This window comes from Mytilus californianus, unplaced genomic scaffold, assembly GCF_021869535.1.
Source record: "Mytilus californianus isolate M0D057914Y unplaced genomic scaffold, xbMytCali1.0.p SCAF_14, whole genome shotgun sequence".
NCBI lineage: Eukaryota > Metazoa > Mollusca > Bivalvia > Mytilida > Mytilidae > Mytilus > Mytilus californianus.
Window position 1 is genome coordinate 26,708,065 of NW_026262626.1, and position 16,909 is coordinate 26,724,973.

The 16,909-nt window shown below is 33.8% G+C and overlaps 1 protein-coding gene across 3 annotated transcripts in view; it reads left to right on the forward strand.

The window, feature by feature from the left end:
• LOC127724456 (A disintegrin and metalloproteinase with thrombospondin motifs 15-like) overlaps nt 1-16,909 on the forward strand; it is a 110,816-nt gene that overhangs the window by 16,001 nt on the left and 77,906 nt on the right. Inside the window, exon 5 of one of the 3 annotated variants that reach the window (XM_052231419.1) lies at nt 412-1,428. The exons of the other annotated variants lie outside the window; for them this stretch is intronic. Within the exon in view, the coding sequence (XP_052087379.1) occupies nt 412-435 (24 nt within the window). The 3' untranslated portion in view covers nt 436-1,428. Of the gene's footprint in view, nt 1-411; nt 1,429-16,909 lie in introns of those variants that run through there. 3 annotated transcript variants of the gene reach the window in all.

Genomic DNA, 16,909 nt, shown 5'->3' on the forward strand with positions numbered 1-16,909 from the left:
TCATTCATTCTAAATAATGATAAATTTGTTTTAAAGTTTCAAATATTCTGGCCTCCGTCATCACCGAAGAGATATCAAATGTCAAAATCCGCACCTGGTGCAGTAAAATTGTACCGTTAATGTTAATGAGTTCATTTAATTTAAGCCGCCATTGCAGACAGACGCAATCAGCTCAGAAATGTTCACTCTTTTATTTGTATTAACTGGCGAGTTAACAGAACAAGTGTTAGGTTAACTTTGTTTTTCTTTCATTGTTATTCCTTCTCCTTTTTTATATTGATGGTGTCCATTCTTCCTCGACTCGTTGGATTTGTCATCTAAAAATTATTTAAAAAGCTAAGTGATATGAAATCTCATATTCAGGAACAACAGCAATAATATTATTTCTTCTTTTTCCTTATAAACATACAGGATGGAGAAAAACGAAAGCATTGAATTAGGGAGAGTGGTGCTCAAAGGAATTAATGATCACCAAAATGGAATGGAAATTTAAAAAAAAAAATGTGTGGGTTTGTTTCTTAAATATATTGAGTGGGTTGATTTGTTTTAATTATTTTATAACATGTATGGGTTATGTATCATATTGTAACAACATCCTAGGGGAAAATGAAATAAATAATGGATTTGTTGTAAAATATGTATGTTCAGAGGGACATTTTTTTTACATCAAATTTTATTTACATGTGCCATGTAATACGTTTTGAGATGCAAGAAGTTTTGTTCAATGCATATATATTCCGCAGGACGTTTTTACTTCAAACTTGAACTATCTTTAATATGTATTACACATGTATTGTATATTAGATTTTAACGTGAAACTGCAGAATATACAAATGTGATTTTGTTTCCAATATAAATGTTCAGATGAATGTTTCTATTGTATTTATTTGTTAAGTCTCTCTTCTTGGTTTTTATATGTTTTAACAAAAAAGTTTTGAAAATGCAATTAAATTGATTTGAAATAAATATGTTGTTCAGAGGGATGTTTTCTACAAATACTGTTTTAATATGTATTATATATGTTTTAATGAATATGTGGAAATGGAATAATAATGGAGTTGTTTTGAATACTGGCTCAGCATTTCAATGGGATATATTTTATTTTACATTATTAAATTTGCTTACTGTGTAATGTGTTTTTACACGAAGCTGTGGAAAATGCAACAAAGATTTGTGGTTCTTACATATATATTCAGAGAGATTTTTCTTCATTTTTTCGATTTTTCTTTTCTTTAACTGTGTTAAATATAACGTTTTAAATTGAAGCTGTTGGAAACAACAATAAAGTTGGTTTCGTCATAGAATCTTCAGAGCGATGCTCTTTTTTTATATTTAAGATCATCTTCCATGCATGTGGTTTTATATTTAGAAGAACGTTTTGGTCAATGTGTTAACAACAAAGTGGTTTAAAAATATATACAAAACACATATCTCATTACCTTTAAAATTAAAAAAAATACATTTATATATGTTTGAAAGAAATTTGTTTAAGTAAATTTCAAAATATATGTTTATGATACATTATGGGATACTTTTTTTCAATAAATGTAGGTTTTAATAAAATAATTTTGATCTTTATTTACTGGCCAGTAATGCACACCTTAAAAATTGCATCATAAAATTGAGAATGAAAACGGGGAATGCGTCAAAGAGACAGCAACCCGACCAAAGAGCAGAAAACAGCCCATGGCCACCTATTGATCTTCAACACAGCGAAAAAATCGCTTCAGCTGTCCCCTAAAAATAATGTTTACTAGTTCATCGAAAATGGGTGTCACACTAAACTCCGAAACATATAAATGGAAACAAAATGAAAAAAAAACACAAAAAAAAACATACAAGACTAACAAAGGCCGGAGGTCCCTGACTTGGGACAAACGCAAAAATGCAGCGGGTTTTAACATGTTTTGTGATATATCAACATTCCCCTGTACCTCTAGCAAATGTGGAATAAAAAAACACAGAGCAATACGCACAGTAAAAACTCAGTTCAAAAGAAGTCAGAGTCCGATGTTAAATAAGGTAACAGAAGAAACTAAGCAAAATGACAATGCTCAACATAAATTAGCCAAGGACTACTAGCAGTTACTGACATGCCAACTCCAGACCTCAATTATACTGATTAAAATATTATGTCTTCATTATATGAAAACCAAGCACCATCACTCCCGTAAGGGGTTTTAGTATCATACCATCATAAAACATACGAGAAGAGCATAACCCGTATTATGCCAACAACTGGTTTTAGAATAAATGTGTTTATTTCCGACGAAAAGACCCTATGAGTGAATCAATAATAGTTTTAAAAAAATGCCATCTTTAATCACTTGGCAACAGTATCGTAACTATATCCCTTCTGAATAAGTCTGTCTAAAGTTTTGGTTAGCTTTTGCGGTGAATGGCGACATTTTTGTGCTTGTATAGAATATTTCCACAAAAAAATGTGATGTGAAATACCAGAACGTATAGATGACTGCACGTTGATTTATATATATTTATATTATATAGTTTAGTCTAAGTGGCCGAATGGTCTAGAGCGATGGACACAGTGCAGGCGGTGTTGTCTCGATATCCAAATAGCATATTCGAATCCCAAGGAAGATGGAAGAACAAAAATTTGCTTCCGCAAATTTGCAGATTTAATATTGTTGTGCTAGTAATTATATATATTACGGATTACAAATGTGTCGAGTTTTATGATTGGATAACAACACAGAGATGTCAGTATATATTCAGGAAACTGCCAGGCTATATACGACGTTTTTTTACCCCAAATGGAACCCCAAAAACGTCATCATAACACTTGTTACTATATGACGTAGTCTGAAGCTACACGGAACACTACAAGAATGTCAGAGGCTCACCGAGGGAAAATAATCATGTGCATCCGTCAATAATACATTTTACACTCTAAAAACTTAAAATGAATTTTTTTAAATATTATTATAAATGATAACATACACGATCAATTTATTTTCACAGCAAATTCCTTCACGTATGCGGAAAATATCAGGTTGGGTTTTTCACTATATTTGTAACAGTAAACAAGAAATCTAAAAACTTTGTTGACAATATATTCTTAACGACAAAAATGTTTGTCAAGATGAAAAAAATGCATTTATATGAATTACACACTACATGAAGAAAAAAAAAAAAACATGGTAATGAATATGTATACTGCATTGTGAATGTTAAGAAAATACCTTGTACTGAAAAAAAAACAACATAAAGGCAGGGGTAAACCGTAATATATGTGTAATTCAGGTCTCAGACAGGGTATATAGTGTGACATTCTCGGCCTAGGGTTTATATCCCCTTAGCCTACGGCTCAGGGAATATAAACTCCAAGCCGGGAATGTCACATTATATACCCTGTCTGAGACCTGAATAACATATACTATATATATATTATTTTAAGTCGGACATTATTAGAAATACCAGAGAAAACAATAAACCTTTTGACAATCGTACCCATGAAGAACGAACTGCACTGACTAACTAACGTTCCAACAACAATATCGTCGTCATTAAACCTGCAGACAAAGGCAGTGCAGTGGTTGTCATGGATATAGCTGTCTATATTCAAGAGGCTGAACGACAACTTGGCGATGCAAGGTTCTACCGAAAACTAGACTCTGACCCTACATCTTTTAGCAGAGAAATAACTGATAGTTTACCAGAAATGTACGACGATGGTTTTATTCGATAAAAAACTCTTGAATATTTGAAACCAGAAAATCCAAAACCGGGCAGATTTTATCTTTTACCAAAAATTTATAAGGCCAATAACCCAGGAAGACCTATTGTTTCAGCGAACGGTCATCCGACGGAAAAAATCTCGGAATTCGTTGACTTCCATCTTCGTCAACATGTTGAAGACTTACCATCTCACATCAAAGACACAACCGATTATCTTAGAAAAATGCAGGCCTTAGATCTACTTCCCTCCGACACGACACTTGTCTCTATGGACGTCACCTCCCTCTACACGAATATTCCACATGCAGATGGCATTGATGCATGTAAAGAAGTTTGGGATTCCCGACCAGTAAAATATCCACCTACTGAATGCCTGTTCAAAATGCTCATGCTGGTACTAAAGAACAACTACTTCACCTTTGATGGAGATCATTATCTTCAAGTTAATGGAAATGCTATGGGTACCAAAATGGCTCCATCATATGCCAACATATTCATGGGCAAATTAGAAAAACAACTCCTTGAATCTTCAATCGAAAAATTGCTTTTCTGGTTTAGATTTATAGATGATGTGGATATGAAATGGAATAAAAATGACGAGGATTTCGATACATTCATCACTCATGCCAACAACATACATCCAAGTATCAAATTTACTCATGAATGATCTAAACCTTAAATCACTTTCCTCGATAATTCCAGCTCCCTTACAGATGGCATTATATCCACAGACCTATATTTTAAGCCTACTGATACTCACCAATACCTGTCCCCTAAAAGTTGCCATTTTGCTCATTGTACTAAGAGCATCCCGTGCAGTCAGGCACTCAGAGTCAAGCGAATATGTTCAAACACAGAAACAACTAAAAACGAGTCAACTTCAAACCCGCTTGAAGAGAAGGGGCTATAAACACAGAACTATTCAAAAAAGTTTTTCAGAAAGCGGAAACTATTCCAAGGAGTAAACTGTTAAAATACAAAAAGAAAAAGAAAAAAAGAGGACTCCTGAGTTCTTACGTACCACCCATCTCTCAAAAACAGCTTCGGTGTCATTCGTGAGCATTAGAAAACAGTTGAAAAGAATTCCAAATTGTCCAAATTTTTTTCAAAGCCCCCCATGATAGCTTTTAGGCAACCCAATAGTCTGCGGAACCAGCTGGTGCGGGCTGAAGTGTCTGGTCATAGAAGTACTTCTGCAGAATGTCGTTCGTATGATGAAAAAGCTACAAATGCTGCCTACAGATGCATCACTCATCAACTTTTCACAGTAATGCAACCGAAAATAACTATAGGATATTTTGAAATGTAACCTGCAAAAGTATGAATGTTATTTATATTCTAGAATGTTCGGTTTGTGGCCTCCAATATGTTTGTGAGTCAAAGCAGCCTTGCCACAAACGCCTCAATGGCCATAGGAGTGATATCTCTAACAAGCCACTTCTCCCAGTTAGTCAGCATTTCAGACAGTCGGATCATAAACTTTAACGGCATGAAAATCCTAGTGATTGAACAGAACATTCACTAAGGTGATGCCCAGCGACAGGTTCGGGAAAGGTTTTGGATAAAGGAACTAAATGTACATCATCCAAACGGTATCAATAAGAAATACTAGCAGTTTTATTTTACACTCATTTTGGGATGTATATATACACAGTCACATCTATTGAGTATCGAGTTTTGTTTTATATTATGATGTTCAAGATTTGGGATTAAATCAATAGACCAAAACGTACCTGTATTATTAATAATTCGGCTTAACAATATTTTTCGTCAGTGTCAATAATTTGGTATAAATATAATTTATAAACTTTTTAAAATGCTCCTTGCACAAAAAAATGCAAATATACTGACAGTATAAAAAAATTACTGTTTCATCTCCAATCGAACGCGTTTCTCAATCATATGCCCCAAAAGGAAATAATATACAATTGACAATACAAACCATGACACAAAATGTGACAGTAATAAGATCAAAAGTAAAATTACAAAAATACCGAACTCCGAGGAAAATTTAAAACAGAAAGTCTGTTTAAAATTAAAAGCTCAAAAACATCGACAAATGGACAACAACTGTTATATTCCTGATTTGGTACAGGCATTTTCTTATGTTAAAAATGTTGGATTAAACCTGGTTTTATATCTAGCTGAACCTCTCACTTGTTTGACAGTCGCTTAAAACTCCATTATATTGACAACAATGTGTGATCAAAAACAAGCAGACATAATAGGTAAAAATGTCAACAATAGGGGTACAGTAGTCAACATTGTGTTATAATCTTAATAACTATAAAACCAAACAAATATGTCGACAAAGAAAAACAAAAAGGCAAATAGACAAAGCACAAAGCAAAAAACGAAAGACAAGAATACAAAAATTTACCATAACACAATAACACAATGACTGGATGTATAAGTACCAAGCCAGGTCAAATGGATACTACCAAAAATAGACTAAACAGTTAAAGTAATAATTTACAAAGATAAATAAAAGTACACTATAACACGAAATTAAAATGTTAAACAACGTCAGTACCTAGAATCTATACTTCAAAGACACTACAAAGAAACCTTGACCTTAAGGATCATAAAATCAACCAAAACGGTATGGAAATGAGGGTCAGCAGTTCCTCTTTCAGTAGAAACAACAGATTTAATACATATTTTGAATTCGCTAACGAGCTATATGTGGCAACGATGTAATTTACAGTAACAAGTTGCAAATTGCTGAATGTCTCGTTTTCACTGCCTTCAATGTGTAGAAATTTGTCTTGGAAATATTTTGAGAAAGGTAAATTTTATAACTATTCATTAAATTTGGTACACAAATATTACATCGATTTTGATGATTACAGATGTTTTGAAAAACATGTTACTTTTTGTCATTCTAATGAGTTTAACATGAAAGATTTTAAAAACATCGAAAGGCAAAAAAGGGCATTTCAGAATTCATTGATATGCAGGGTAAACATCGAGTGTAAAATTTTGGTGACTGATAATAATTGTGTAGCACATGTATTTTATTACTATTAATAAAACACTATATATCAGTTTGTCTCTGAAATAACCCAGTCCCCTTTACCAAAGTATCCAATTACCTAACGAGTCCAAAATATCCCCCCTCCCCCCCCCCCTAAAAAAAAAAAACAAAACAAAACAAGAATGTGTCAATAGTACACGGATGCCCCACTCGCACTATCATTTTCTATGTTCAGTGGACCGTGAAATTGGGGGTCAAAACTCTAATTTGGTATTAAAAGTAGAAAGATCTATCATAGGAAACATGTGTACTAAGTTTTATGTTGATTGGACTTCAACTTCATCAAAAACTACCTTGACCAAAAACTTTAACCTAAAGCGAGAAAAACGGACGGACGGACAAACGGACGGACGAACGAACAAACGAACGGACGCACAGACCGAAAAACATAATGCCCCTAGGTGGGGCATAACAAAAAGTAGTAGCATAAGTACTAATATGCTTGCATCATCGACAACGAACTTCACACCCCGTTAAAATTTCACAATCGGAAATAGGACGTACATTACTCTGTATGATAACAGTGACATAACTCATGTCTATTGTAGCATAGGTTTATGAACTTTCTGTCAATGCATTGAACAGGGGATGTTCATACATGCATATGATTTTGTTTTATTCATGAACACTAAAATTGCAGTTTTAGAAGTTAAAAGAATTTTAAATAAAAACTCACCTAACCTGACACGATATTGGTAAAACGCGCAATAAACATCATGTATACTAATAGAAAGTAAATGATTTCCAAGCGAACAAAGAACGATCTTAAATTTCATATTTTACATGTGCCTATCACATGTACTTACTTGGTTCATTGGGAAAAAACCCAAAACGGATCTTTTTGATTTTTTTACAAATTTTAAAAACGTTTGGCCATATACTAGAGTAAGACAAAAGCGTTTTTGTATAAAGATACTATTGTAAGAGCCCACTTGAAACCTTCCTTTAATACTTAAATCTTTATCCTTTGTCCGATTTGTAATGATCATTGTAACTCTAAGGTTTTCCTCTACCTAACAATGATGACCTCAGCCAGATTCGTCACATTTTGGAAATATTAAGTTATTAATGCTCTTGAACATCGATCCTAACAAATTTGGTTTTCTGACTGTTTTGATTCGTGCACCATCACTGAGTCCTGTGTAGGCCAAGACGCACGTCTTGTCTTCTAGATTAAAAGCCTTTTAAACCCAAGATAAAAAACCCGTCTTATCTTCTCCAATAAATTTCTTTTATTTCTCTTTGAACAGTTTTGCAGTAAATTATATTACGTTTCCTCCTTATGCTTCTGTTAAATGTGTCACTGTTACACTTTAGGAGTTGGTACTACTCGTTGTATATTGATAGCATAATGATTTTGTTTATGTTTCATTCAACTCAGAGAAGCATTTTCATTGTTCACACAACCTAAAATAGAAAATAGGAAGAGAGAGTAAAAACTTCATAATGAGTGGTTCAAGTCTGTCATATTTGTTTTTCGTAATTTTTTTTGTTATACATTGTTTTGTTATAAATTATATTTTTCGTATTGGGGCCTTTTATAGCCGACTATACGGTATGTGTTTTCTCATTGTTGAAGGCCGTAGTGTTGCCTATAATTGCTTATATCCACTCTATTTGAACTTTGGTGGATAGTTGTCTCATTGGCAATCATACCACATCTCCTTACTTTTATATTCCTATAACACTACATTTGGCTTGCTTTGCCTACTTATATGACAGATAATTCATAGCAGAGCCCTATTTCAAGAAAATTCTCCCTCAAACGTGTTTTAGAGACTCAGTCCACTCAGAACATTTCATTTTTGCAATATTTCAGTTGAATCGATCTAAATCGATACATTAACCTCGTTGTCCTACTGTACATGTATAAATTATCAGTCAGAACATTTCTGAACTTAATTATGTTATAGATGATGCATATTTTAAGATTTTCTTGAAGTATAACACACCAAGGGGTGTCAGGATTGGTCAAATGGAAGACCGACCGTAGGCAGCTTGCAGACATCTTATACGTTCAGGTAATTTACATCCCATCTTTTATGGTAATATTCTATACAAAGCACAAATATGTCGTCATTCACCTGAAAAGCTAACTAACATTGTAACATGCTAATTCAGAAGGAATATAGTTCCGATACTGTTGTCAAGTCATTAAAGATGGCATTTTTTTAATTAATATTGATTCACTCATAGGGTCTTGGCATCTGAAGAAAACACATTTATTTTAAACCAGGCATGACACGGATTATGTTCTTCTTGTATAATTTATGATGGCTTGATACTGATGCCCTCCTGGAAGAGTTTGTGCTTGATTTCCATATGAAGGAGACATAAACTTCGGATCAGGTTAATTTAGCTGGCATGTCAGGAACTGCTAGTAGTCCTTTGTAAATTTATGTTAATTATTGTCATTTTGCTTACCTTTTTCTGATAAAAAGAGGCACATTCAAACTTCTAAGTATTCTAACATTGGACTCGAACTTCTTTTAAACTGAGTTTTACTGTGTATATTGCTATGTGTTTGTTTATTTTACATTATCTAGAGGTATACATAGTATAGGGACGGTTTAAGATGTCACAAAACATTTTAATCCGGTCACATTTTTTTGCGCCTGTCCAATATCAGGAATCTCTGACCTAAATAAGTCTTGGGTGTTTTTTTTTATTTTGGGTCATTAATATGTTTCAGAGTTTAATGTGGCGTTCATTTTCGTTGAACTAGTGTATATTAATGTTTAGGGGCTACGTATCTGAATCCCGCCACTGAGTGCGGGATTCTCGCTGCGTTGAATACCTATTAGTGGCCTTGGCCTGTTTTCTACTCTTTTGGTCGGGTTGTTGTCTCTTTGGCATATTCCCCATTTCTATTCTCAATTCTATTGATATGCATTCAAATTACATGACTTTGGGCTATTCTAGAAAATTAAAAAACCAAACAGCTGATGATGCCGTGCATAGTAACAGAGAATAAGACTAGTTAATTAAAATGATGTGAACAAAAAATGTTCCAAATTAGCTATTATCGGCAAAAATTAACTGATGAAGAGTCATGTTACCAAAGATCACCATCAATTTTGAGGTTCAGTGAAGCTTTAATAAATTCATATACAATATAGGTTAAGAAAGGTATCGTATTCCGGTAAACATTTTATTATGTAGAACTGTTTTAATGTATTAATATACCTAACTTCATAGATATACTGTATTGAGTATTTTCCTTAGATATTTAATAACTAATTTACAGGGATACTTAGTTAGAGCTGTAGACCAAGTAAATTGTTAACAGTAAAGGTGCAATAAAATTGATTAATTTGTGTTAAAAAAAAGATGTTTCTTAACATTTGTATTTATCTAAATCGAGCTTTTTAAATTTGCGAGTCTTACACGCACAGTGTAACAAAACATATTGAAAAGAAGATCTGGTATGATAGCCAATAAGAATACTCTCCACAAGAGACCAAAATAACACAGAAATTAACAACTATGGGTCACCGTACGGCCTTCAACAATGATCAAAGTCAATACAGCATAGTCAGCTATGAAATACCCCGAAATGACAAATGTAAATAATTCAAACGAGAAAACCAACAGCCTAAATATTCTGTATTTGATATGAGTATAATAGTACAAATATTTATATCCAATAACTGTTTTATTGTTCATAATTGAATACAACTAAAAACTAAGTTTTCTGATAAACAGTTATTTGATCAGAAATTATCTCAATAATGTTCTCAATAAGTTTAGGGCCAGGATAAACTATTGCTATGATTCCAAATCGACCTCGACCTCGATTTGTTCTGACATACTTATGAAGCTTCGGATTAAGCCTTCTAGCAATTTCACGTAGAGCATCAATATTTGGAGTACAGCTGTTGAAAGTAAGATGTATTAGGTTGTCTGAGGTAGACTTGTACCATCTATATGGGCTTTGACTTTTCCCCATTTCTCGTCATAACTAGACGCCTCCCAATAATCTTCTATGTCTAGTGAAGAGTATGGAATGCCTACAGGGTTATCCTCTCTCGTAAAATCCCGTAAAATTATGAGTTTACCTCTGACCTTTTTAATAGATGGAATATTTACCTCTAGCCAAATATTGTCTCTGTAATTCTGCAGAGTTAACCAAACTGATTCACAAAAGGTTCTTGTGCATTTGGCCGCCTCATATTCCTTCTTAACTCTCACCAAGATAGACCCTAGGTGGTAAAGTTACAGTTTTCATAAAAAGGTCCATGATGGATCGGCAAACCATTTTTGAAATGGCGGCAACGTATATCGAAAAAACGTATGCCGATCTGTAGCTGGATCCTAAGTGATAAACTCAGACACCAAGACCATATGATATCTCCTGCTACTGTCATAGTATCGTGTGTTCATGGTATTGAAATTTCATATACAGATATTGAATCCAGTTACTTGTTCATCCAGTAGGTATGTCTTATGCCTGGATCATCCAGAACATTCCAATAGTAAGGATCAATTGCGTTCACATTTCTTGTAATATGAAAAAAAGTTTTCATTGTATGTTGGATGTTTATTAATCATGTTAGTCTTAGATACATGATTTTGTTAAGTTGTTATTGGCTTTGAACTAGCTGGAGGAGTTTGGAGGGGGTGGGTTGCTAGGAGGAAAAAGGTTGTCCTGCATTTTTATTTTTCACTCTATTCGGTCCTGCCTTTTTTTATTAGTTTATCCTGACTTTTTTTACATAAATTGTTATCCTGCCTTTTTTTGGGCCAGGTTGCTCGTCCTGCCTTTTTTCAAATTTCATCCTAGCCCCCCATCGAAATGAAATGGTAGCTCCCTAAAGGCTACACGATTTTTATTTAATATTGATTGATACTGGAGACAATGTTATATTCAACAAAGATGAAAATATTGTTTCATTTCAAGGTTACATGAAACTGACATGACCTAGATGATTGATTTGTTTTATAAACAATTCGTTACATTGGATGGACGGGTTTTTCGAAAACAATTTGCTTTTATACAGAGAACAACTTAACTCTTTTTTTATGCCTACTTATTCCTTTATTCTTGAAACACGGAATTCATACAGAAACTTGAATATGGTTAAATAAAATATTTCCCAATAAAAGCATAACAAAAATACTGAACTCCAAGTAAAATGCAAAAAGGGAAAAGTCAATAAACTAGAGGCTCTAAAGAGCCTGTGTCGATCACCTTGGTCTATGTGCATATTCAATAAAGGACACTGTATAACATTGTAGACGTGAACAGAATCCATGACAAAATTCTCTGTTTTTTTTTTATCTTTGATTGCTGATATAAAGTTTGTTTAGTTTCTTTCTAACTTCTTTAGTTTTTGCTTAAAACACAAAACAGAAAACTAGATACCTTAATGATGATTGTGGCCAAGTTTGGTTGAATTTGTCTCTGTAGTTTCAGAGGAGAAGATTTTTGTAAAAAATTGACTATAAAGGGCAATAACTCCTAAAGGGATCAGTTGACAATTTGGTCATTATTGTAGATCTTATTTTGCTGAACATTATTGCTATTTACAGTTTATCTCTATCTATAATAATATTCAAGATAATAACCAAAAACTGCAAAATTTCCTTAAAAATACTAATTTAGGGGCAGCATCCCAACAACGGGTTGTCTGATTCGTCTGAAAATCTCAGGGCAGATAGATCTAAACATGATGAACATGTTTATTCCCATGTCAGATTTAGTCTTAATGCTTTAGTTTCAGAGATATAAGACAAAAACTGCATTTTACCCCTATGTTCTATTTTTAGCGATGGCGGATATGTTGGTTGGTAAGCGGGGTCATCGGACACATTCTTTAAACTAGATATCCCAATAATGATTGTGGCCAAGTTTGGTTAAATTTTGACCAATAGTTTTATAGGAGAAGATTTTGGTAAAAGTTAAGATAGGAGAAGATTTTGGTAAAAGTTAAGATAGGAGAAGATTTTGGTAAAAGTTAAGATAGGAGAAGATTTTGGTAAAAGTTAACAGACGAAGACGACGACGGACGACGACGGAAAAACAAACGACGGACGTCAAGTAATGAGAAAAGCTCACTCGGCCCATAGGGCCAGGTTAGCTTAAAATGTCAAAAAAATATTCCTGACTTCGTTCAGGCAATTTCCGAAGAAAATTGGTAGTTAAACCTGATTTTATAGCTAGCTAAACCTCCCAGTTATTTTACAGTTCCGTTAAATTAACAAAATTATATTCTGCAAAATGAAACCCAAATTTCAAAAAGTAATAAAATTATTATTTAACATAAATTCAGATCTTTTCACGTGTTCAGTTATGGCGAGGATTAAATTGAGAATGGAAATGGGGAATGTGTCAAAGAGACAACAACCTTACCAAAGAGAAGAAAACAGCCACCAATGGGTCTTTAATACAGCGAGAAAATCCCGCACCCAGAGGCGGGCTTCAGCTGGTCCCTAAACAAAAAAGTGTGCTAGTTCAATGAAAATGGACGTCACACTAAACTCCAAAACATATAAATGAACTAAAATTAAAAAACAAACAAGACTAACAAAGTCCAGAGGCTCCTGACTTGGGACAGGCACAAAAATGCAGCGGGGTTAAACATGTTTTGTGAGATCTCAACCCTTCCCCTATACCACTAGCCAATGTAGAATAAACAAACATACAGCAATACGCACAGTAAAACTCAGTTTAAAAGAAGTTCGAGTCCGATGTCAGAATAGGTAACAAAAGAAACTAAGCAAAATGACTATGATACATAAATGAACAAAAGACTTCTAGCAGTTACTGACATGCCAGCTCCAGACCTCCATTAAAAATGATTGAAATATTATGTCTTCATCATATGAAAATCAAGCACAATAAGTCATTATACATTTAAAGTCATTTTTACTCATCTATCGATAGTATTTATGTCAAACTTAAAAAACAAAACAATTTCCAATGTAATTTGTTTGTAATCACCAGTTTGACCAATACGACTATACAACATTTATACCACGCTGTTCAAGACCATAGTACGATTATAGCACGCTCATACCGTCCTCATCGCTATCTTCTTACGACCTGACTACGTTCATACTACGACTTCGAGTTCTAGTCATGCTCATTGTCATTGTCACATAAAATATATAAAAGCTCTCAATGTTTTGTTTGAAACATCAATTTCAATTGAACCATGGAAATACAAGACCATGCACATGTAGTAATGCTTCTTCAATCATTAACACAGATACAAAATCTTAACGACCAGGCCATGATATTGTTATTGAGAGAGCGAAGAAGAAGAAGAAGAAGAAGAAGAAGAAGAAGAAGAAGAAGAAGAAGAAGAAGAAATTTTAGACGGCGTAGGTCCTGTTGGGTTCGTCCTCAGTTATCAACCGAGACTCCAGTTTGGTCATTATGATCAGTTGATTAACGAGTTACGAATCAAAGATGAACCTTCCTTCTTTAATATTTTGAGAATGCCACCAGAGATGTTCGATGAACTTCTTAACAGAGTTGGTCCAAGAATCAAGAAGACAGATGCCATCGCGGAATGAACGTGGTATGATCGTAGTATGATCGTGGTAAGTGCGTGCTATAATCGCAGTAAAAGCGTGGAAAGATCGTGTTGCAATCGGATAAATCGTGGTATGGTCGAGGTGATAACGTGATGACCGTAGTAAGATCGTGATAATCGTAGTGAGGTCGCAGAATAAGCGTGGTGAGAACGTAGTATAATCGTAGCGGGATCGTTGTAGAAGCGTAATGAGGACGTAGTAGCATCGTATAACAAAGAAAAATTTACATTTTCATGCCGCTCATACCGCGACCTCACCACGATCTGAATTTATTTTAGATCGCGATGAGCGTGGTGCGATTGTCGTCTAGTGTGACGGGGGCAAAACAAACAAAATAACCAGATACCACACCTGAAAATCTTCAAAAATTAATTTTATTCTGAAGCCGATGAATGCGGTACATGTCAACTCGTACGTTCGCCAACTCGTGCCCTATTTTTACCAAATCGCACTACTACCAACTCGTATCTAATATGTTATTTATAGGTTTCATAACGAGTGAAAATGGGATATCGCTTTTTATCAACTCGAGTTATATAATTTCAATATAATAATAAACGAGCATTCGGCGAGTTTATCATTACTATCTAAATTAAATAATGAAAGTTGATATCAAGCGATATCCAATTTTCACAAGTTATTAAACCTATTTCTCTTATGGTCAACACTCTCAATGTGTAAATTAAAAATTCCGCGAAATGTTGATCTAGTCTTTTGCACATTCTTGTATGACGTCACATGTCCTTTTCCGGTGTCAAACTTTAATATCAGACATTTTAAAACTGTTTTTGTACGCTTCAGAATGTAATAAAATTTGACAAAAAGAAGATTGTCAGGTGAAATGTGTAAGTGTTTTGTATATTATCGAAGACATCACATATGTCCGTTGCCATGAACGAAATGTACATCTTCTTAACCTTTAGAAGTCATCAATGACCTAACGAATAGCCAATTTAAATGCCGTAATATCGTCTTGTGATACTGGACAAGCCAATCAAATTAACGCAGATTTTCGTATCACTTTTTCGTATCACACTCCGTGCAGTGTGATACGAGAGTTATCTATTCATGCAAGAAATAGATAACAGGCCACAACCATAAGAGAATATTATTTATACATTGCAGTTGTTATTTTCTTTCTATATCATTCGGCAATTTATTTGATATGCATATTAAATAATCATAATCTCACAATGTACTTATCAGTGATCATTAGTCGGTAATAAATCTACAAAAATAGAATGTGCGCATTTAAATAAGAGAGAAGTATATAAAAACAAAAAAAAATTGGCGTAAATGCGGAACTTTGAACATCAAAATCAGTTTGAGTTATACATGTTATACATATACAATCACCATCCTCACCGAAAAGTCTGTGGGTTCGCAGTCGACTTTGAGGGTAGTGTGTGGCAGGCCCTAAAGGAAGTTATTCCAGACATGGTGATCAATAGTTGTCTTTCCCACTTCACACAGACTGTGTTTAGACATGTCGAGTTTCTTGGATTGCAGGTAAATATTATTATATTTAACTTCGGCGAATTTTTTAATTTCTATTCACAGAAAAAATTCCTAATAAATATATGTAAAACATTTGTACTTTGTTTAATTCATGTGCTGGCTTTTTTGGTTTCAAAAGGAGTAGAAAGGTATTCATTATATATCCACTTTGACGACAAAACTCATATGACCAATGCAAAAATCAGTAAAAACTATCCTTTTCCAATATCCTATGGATCGTTCAAGCTTGAGATGATGTTCTATATATTCTCATTCACCAACAAGGGTTAAAACTAATGAATTCATTACTTCACAATTAAAGGCTTATGCTGCAAAAATCATATCAGTAGATCAATTACAAAATAAAAGTAACAATTAAATTTTCAATATAACCTAATTAATGATACACAATCATTTTAAACAAATATTAGGTACGAGTTGGTTAAAACAGGGTACGCGTTGGTTGAGTACGAGTTGGTTGAGTACGAGTTGGCGAAGGTACGAGCTGTCGTGATTATATACAAAAATGCTACAAATGTACTTTAAGTAGAAGAACTAATTCTTATGAAATGACGACGCAAGCCCAATATAAAATATTTTTTTTCGTATGAGATTGGTGAGGAGATAAAATGAACACTTCAACATCGCATATCTTCACCGGTAGTATGACGTTCATCGATCAGTTCTCATTTTACATTATATTTAAAAGGTTAAAAGTCGTACAGTTTTGGTTTGGTAAGATTTAATGTGTAGAATCCTGTCTGAAGTTTTATATGTATAGTTAAAAGTGTGTTTGGTGATACTGCCTGTAGTTGTTTATATATATAGTTAAAAATGTGTTTGCTAGATAATATGTCCGTATGTATGTAGTCAAACCTAGATGGAAATCTTTCTATGTCTTGATTTGGACAACATCGTCATATGTGGTTGGCCATTTAATTTCGCGGATAAGACCATCGACGATAACCACGACAATTGGGGTACAACATGAATAAAAGTACTTTAACATTATAGGTTTAAATTTGGTTCGAAATGCCACAATTTTCTTGACAACGTAATAACATACGTCTTTCCTTCATATTTAATATTTAATTTGTTGAACTTCTTGTTCAGAAAATGATGTTACATTATGGT